Source organism: Oncorhynchus tshawytscha, linkage group LG25 (genome assembly GCF_018296145.1).
Source record: "Oncorhynchus tshawytscha isolate Ot180627B linkage group LG25, Otsh_v2.0, whole genome shotgun sequence".
In the NCBI taxonomy this organism is placed as follows: domain Eukaryota; kingdom Metazoa; phylum Chordata; class Actinopteri; order Salmoniformes; family Salmonidae; genus Oncorhynchus; species Oncorhynchus tshawytscha.
This window is the reverse complement of record NC_056453.1, coordinates 12310273-12316944: the sequence shown is the minus strand read 5'-3', so window position 1 is coordinate 12316944 and position 6672 is coordinate 12310273. Positions and strand designations below refer to the sequence as shown.

Sequence of the window (6672 nt, the reverse complement as noted above, 5' to 3'; positions counted from 1 at the left end):
AGAAGCTGTGCCAGCCCCCCCCCTCCCTCCCTCTTTTCCTTCTCTCTCTCCCTTACACCCCTCTTCTCCACCAAGGCCATGCATGCCTCGGGGCTATTTCAGCCCTGAGGTCATTCACTCCACGACAAACACTACTGCATCTGCTGCACAAATAAACACTGACTTTTAAAGCCAAAGGTACACGATGTCTTTTAGTTTTTCTGCCTCTCCCCGCTCTGTCTCTCTCAACGCGCTCTGTTACTCCTGTGTCTCCCACTCCTCTCTCTGCCTTGGTGAAATACAGTAAACTAAAGCTCGTACCTGATCAACTGATGATTCAATCATCAACTGATGATTCAATCATCAACTGATGATTCATTGGGTTTGATGATAATAGGATTTCATCCCTAAAATGACTGAATGAAATATGACGCTAAGAATCGATAAGAAATATTTCTTCCGTATCACTCCAAACCTGGTTCCTCCACTCCACAGTTTAAGCCTATGCTGACCCTGGGAATAACGATAGCTCATGAGAGGCAGTTGCTGATTTTGTTCAGAGGGTCCCTGGTTCGAGCCCGGGTTGGGGGGCAAGGAGAGGGACAGAAGCAACACGGTTACATGTATATCCTCCCAGATGCAGGCCTTCTTTTTATTTTGAATTGTAATGATGATGGGATGTGTGGGGATATGTGTTGTGTACATGTGAGATTAATGTTTTCTACAGAAATAAATATTACGTTAAGTAAAGAATTCAGTCTGGAGTGAGTCAGTGTTTTACATTATTTGTCCAGACCAGACGCATAATTGATTGGAACAACAGCAGAACTATTCCTATTAACACAGTTGTTATCAATCAAACCCTGAAAAAATTATGTGGGAAAAAAGTATTTTAATCTCCATGATTTAATACAAAAGATTGCGTTTGATGGCCAGAGACCTTTATCCTAACAGCAGATTCTGGTGGTGGTTGGCAGCTCAAGGCAGGGGCATCTTGTAGTCTGCAGGGTGGTTTCCCTCCCGAAGCTTTCCGAAGCAGCCACGTATCAGATCTACTGCAGCGTTGACCGTGGAGCTGATCTCATCATCTGTCCTGCCCCTCTTAGGGTTCACCTCCACCATGTCCACTGCAGACAGCAGCCCTGCACAAAGAGAAAACATCGCTCAACACGCACCTGACGGACCACACACACAGACTCAACAGTACATTGGAGCAGCATCAATACCGATACGCTCCCATCTCTCACTGTGTGTGCGTGTTATCATCTCTGTTGATGTGCATCTCTGTGTGCGTGTTATCATCTCTGTTGATGTGCATCTGTGTGTGCGTGTTATCATCTCTGTGGATGTTTATCATCTCTGTTGATGTGCATCTGTGTGTGCGTGTTATCATCTCTGTTTTATGTGCATCTGTGTGTGCGTGTTATCATCTCTGTTTTATGTGCATCTGTGTGTGTGATCTCTCACCTGTCTGACTGATGTGCTCTGTGATGTAGATTCCCTCCCTGTAGGTCAGCCCTCCCACTACTGGGGTTCCTGTGGCCGGGGAGATTGATGGGTCCAGGGCGTCGATGTCATAGCTCAGATGGATGGGCTTCTTCACCCTGTTGAATCAGAAATTAATTCATGTCTAACACGTGTCAATGCCCAATATTTCCATTGATGTACCCAAGTTAGACATAGCAAGAAATGAAAACGACACAGTGAAATTATTGAGGCTACATACTTTGAGAAGATGTAGTCACATGTCTCCTCCATCACTTTGGCGATTCCAAGGCGATCCACCTCAGTCATGGAGTAAACTTTGATACCCAGTAGCTTCAGGATATGGCTGGAATGGGAGATATCTTTTTTTAAATTCTCCTGTCAACAATTAGGTAGTGCAAGGTCATGATAAGATAGTGTATGATACAGGATGACAGGCAAAAACATACTGCTCCTCTGGATCCACGTCTCTCAAGCCAATGTAGACTATGTCTTTGGCTGATACGCATGGCTTTATCCAAGAGAAATTTGGCAGAACTGGAATCTAATCAAAGAAACAGAGACAAGTCTGCAGAACTGTAGCTCATGCCCATGTACAGAACCAGTCAAAAAGTTTGGACAGACCTACTCGTTCCAGGGTTTATCTTTATTTCTACTATATATATTTTTTACATTGTAGAATAATAGTGAAGACATAACACATATGGAATCATGTAGTAACCAAAACAGTGTTAAACAAATTAAACAGATTCTTCAAAGTAGCCATCCTTTGCCTTGATGACAGCTTTGCACACTCTTGGCTTTCTCTCAACCAGATTCATGAGGTAGTCACCTGGAATGCATTTCAATTAACAGGTGTGCCTTGTTAATTTGTGGAATTTCTTTCCTTCTTATTGCATTTGAGCCAATCCGTTATGTTGTGACAAGGTAGTGGTGGTATACAGAAGATAACCATATTTGGTAAAAGACCAAGTCCATATTATGGCAAGAACAGCTCAAATACGCAAAGAGAAATGACAGAATCTGCAGTCATTACTTTAAGACATGGTCAGTCAATGCAGAAAATGTCAAGAACTTTGAAAGTTTCTTCAAGTGCAGTCGAAACTGGCTCTCATTGAGGACCGCCACAGGAAAGGAAGACCCAGAGTTACCTCTGCTGCAGAGGATAAGTTCATTAGTTTCCCGCTTCAGAAATTGCAGCCCAAATAAATGCTTCACAGAGTTCAAGTAACAGACACATCTCAACATCAACTGTTCCGAGGAGACTGCGTGAATTAGGCCTTCATGGTCGAATTGCTGCAAAGAAACCACTACTAAAGGACCAATAAGAAGAAGAGACTTACTTGGGCCAAGAAACACGAGTAATGGATATTAGACCGGTGGAAATATGTCCTTTGGTCTGATGAGTCCAAATTTCAGATTTTTGGTTCCAACTGCCGTGTCTTTGTGAGACACAGAATAGGTAAACGGATGATCTCTGCATGTCTGGTTCTCACCGTGAAGCCTGGAGGAGGAGATGTTATGGTGCTTTGCTGGTGACTGTCAGTGATTTATTTAGAATTCAAGGCACACTTAACCAGCATGGCTACCACAGCATTCTGCAGTGATACGCCATACCATCTGGTTTGCACTTAGTGAAGCTATCATTTAAAACATTTTATTTAACCTTTATTTAACTAGGCAAGTCAATTAAGAACAAATTCTTACTTAAAATATTTAGATTTGTTTAACACTTTTTTGGTTACTACATGATTCCATATGCGTTATTTCATAGTTTTGATGTCTTCACTATTATTCTACAATGTACAAAATAGTAAAAATAAAGAAAAACCCTTGAATGAGTAGGTGTCCATACGTTTGACTGGTACTATATAACACTGTCACCACCTAAAACGTAAACACAATTCATATGACTATTCTCTTTCAAATGTTTTAATTTCATAATCAATTTGTAGAAATTCATGATTAAGGACGTGCACAGGAAGAGGAAGAGTCTCACGATAAATCCCCCCCCCCTCCCCCAAATAAAACAGACATTGCACAAAGATATAAAATTAACTGGTCAAACTTAATGATACAGTATTTGAAATATAAAAACTAGGGGATGCCTATGAGAAAAGAGGGAGAGATAGAGAAATCACCTTGGATTGCAGCTCGTGGATGAGGTAGGACATGGGCTGTCCGTGGATATTGCCTGTAGGGGAGGTCAGGGGTGTGTTGATGTCTGCATGGGCGTCCACCCATACCACACTGAGGTCCTTCTTAGCTGCTGCATGCCCCTGGATCGAGCCTATTGCCAAACTGGACACAGACCAAACTTGGAGTGAATTCCACATCACATTGTTAGGGAAAAACCCCTAACCCTCAATAATTGTAGGTGTATTTTGGCTGGTTGTTGACACTGGGCTCTTGCTCTACTACGGGTGAATATGAGAGACACACACAGACATGTGACATACACACACGCACCTGTGATCTCCTCCCAGCATCACACAGGTGTGTCCGTCATTTTTCACAGCGTGGACGGCAGCAGACAGACGTTGGTTGGCGCTGCCCACCGCTCTGGGTCTCTTCACATTGCCTATTGGCTCATCGTTGGCCACCTCCTCAAACGTCACGTTGCCATAGTCTCTGACCGCACAGCCTGTGTAGGATGAGATTGGGCAACACAATTGACATAAGAAAATGCATTAGTCAATGCACCTACAGTAATCTCATGTTTAAAAAAATCAAGGCGTGATCTGTCCATGGATCACTTAGACAGAAAAGAAAAGTTGCAAACTCATGGCTCCGATGCAGATGTCAATGGATTACCACAATGTTTATAATGGTCCATCCCTGTACATGTTCTAAACTAGTCCTAACCTCTGATCTTACTGCCATTTTGGTAATGTTAAAACTCATACTTTTTGCCAATATGCTAAATGTTACATTCCCTCCATTAATAAACATTTCCCAATCCGATGCAAATGACCTTTCTCCTAGTTTAAATAAATGATTTATTAAATATTTATTTTACTATGTATGTTACTATGTTAGTGATTGCAAAATAAACATTTCACAATGAGATGCAAATGTGCACTCTCCTAGTTTAAATAAATGAATTTTGTATTATTCAGTACATAAATAATAGTATCACCATATAAAATGATATATTTTGTTTCGTATGGTATGTATTCATTTTTCATATCCTTCATCCATTTCGTAAGATATGTTACGAATTTGCAAAACTTACAATATGTTAGAATTTGCAAAACATACAATATGTTATGAATTCTAATTTGTTGTGGCTAATGTTAGCTAGGCTAGGGTTAGCTAACATGCTAAGTCATTGCAAAGTAGACAAAAAGTTGTAAGTAGTTGAAAGGTTGCTAATTAGCTCAAATTGGCTATGGTGAGATACAAACACGCAACCTTTGGGATGCTAGACATTCGCGTTATATGCCCATTCATCCACCCCGACCAACCACCCTACTTTCGTTTTTGCCTCAAGTAACCTTCCGTCTTATGTAACCATACCAAACGTAACATATCATACTAATTTGAGTATCGCGGAATTACATTTACTACATTATGTCTAGTCTATGAGACCAGGTTGCTGTCTGCTATTCTCTCTGTAGGGCACACAGTCAGGCTAAGGATTGACAGGGCACTTGTCCTCAGAGTGCCCCAACTGTTGCTGCCGGTTTAATGAGTGAGAATGTTATCACTGGCATGCATGCTGAATGCAGGAGGCTGCCATTGTCGTGACCCAAACACATACACACAAACATGGAAGGGGGAGTGATGCAAGGTCAAAAGAGCTAGGCCTATCAGATGCCTTCTCCTGTGTGATATGAATAAAACAGAGAGGGTGCTTAGGATGTCTCTGATCTCACGTGATCACACACATGGGCAGAGGAGGACACACCCCCACACACAGAGTGATTGATCCTGCTCACATGTTAATCCACTTGGATCACACAGATCCCCCTGTCACTCTCACGGTCACGGATTTCCCAATAAGACTTCCCACGACTAAACAATTCAAAAGACAGTTCAGTCTTACTGGTAGTCTTTCCAAAGGAAACTCCTGTCTGTGTTATGCTCTGGTCATGAGCTCAAGTTCAAGTTCAGGTCTATTTTTTCCAATAGGATTATTTCTGTAATCTAAACCTATGTAATATCACTTATTCACATAGTTTGTTCAGAACTGCCCTGGAATTGAACTTGGTCATGGAAAATAAATCATGCCCTTAGCTTGTGTAAATGATGTTGCCATTTGACACCAGGATTCAAACGGATCCCCAATATGTTAATGAATTCACCTCAACATCTCTGCCAGGCAAGTCAACAAAAAGGTTGGCAGTCTCGTGACTTCCTCATAAGAGCTCAGATCACATAGTCATTTGATTAAATCAATAGCATACTGATGCAAATATTGCAATTTGGGAATGTACAGGATAATTTCATTATTTCTTTCGGGAAAACAAATACTTTGAATGTAAACAGATTCTCTGTACTGTGCATTCCATATTTGCACCATTTGATTCAGTTCAGATGTCCTAATTTCTGCACTGGAGCTACCTAGCTAGCCTATATCACAGACTGAGTGTAAGATCACTATCAGGACGTCACCTTGCGCTTTAAGCTTCTCCACCAATCCGGCTGCGCGAATGAGGTCTGGTCCTTTCTCCACACCATCCCGCGGCTGCAGCAGATATATATTTATGGGACTGTGTAGGCCTATTACAGCAATACATTAAAACATATATATTGCATATAACGGTAGTCTATTAAGCCCATTCGAAAACCTATCAATAGCCTATAATAAGTAGGCAAGCCTATAATAAAATATTGACTACTTACTTGTCCTTTTGAAAAAGGCGCTCCAATAATTCCAACTGAGTGATGACTTCGCTTATAAATTCTGAAGGCGAGTTGTAATCCTCCCGAGCTTTTCATAATGACCATTATCCTGTGTCGGGACACAGTGTACAGGAGCACACGGTTGGAGCGGCGCTGGAGCACTATCAAATTGTTTACTGAAATCAAAGGCACATCACCAGTGTGTGACGACACCAGCGTGAGCGTGGTACAGTAAACCCAACAGGGAGCCTATTGCAGCTCTTAATGGTCCGCACGGCTAAAAGTTTCAGCACCGACCCAGCATCATCACATATGATGCGGCTTTATTTCACTAAAATTGCATAAATCATCTTTGCCTTA

The 6672-nt window shown here is 41.7% G+C and overlaps 1 protein-coding gene across 1 annotated transcript; it reads right to left on the bottom strand.

Annotated features, from left to right (window-relative positions):
- Positions 1-854: 854 nt before the first annotated feature.
- arg1 (arginase 1) lies at positions 855-6531 on the bottom strand. The gene is made up of 8 exons (XM_024387675.2): positions 6313-6531; positions 6082-6154; positions 3934-4108; positions 3606-3765; positions 1914-2008; positions 1706-1810; positions 1447-1583; positions 855-1121 (listed from the first exon to the last, which is right to left on the bottom strand). The coding sequence occupies exons 1-8, from the start codon at positions 6415-6417 to the stop codon at positions 958-960; spliced, it is 1014 nt and encodes a 337-aa protein (XP_024243443.1). The 5' UTR covers positions 6418-6531; the 3' UTR covers positions 855-957.
- Positions 6532-6672: the final 141 nt, after the last annotated feature.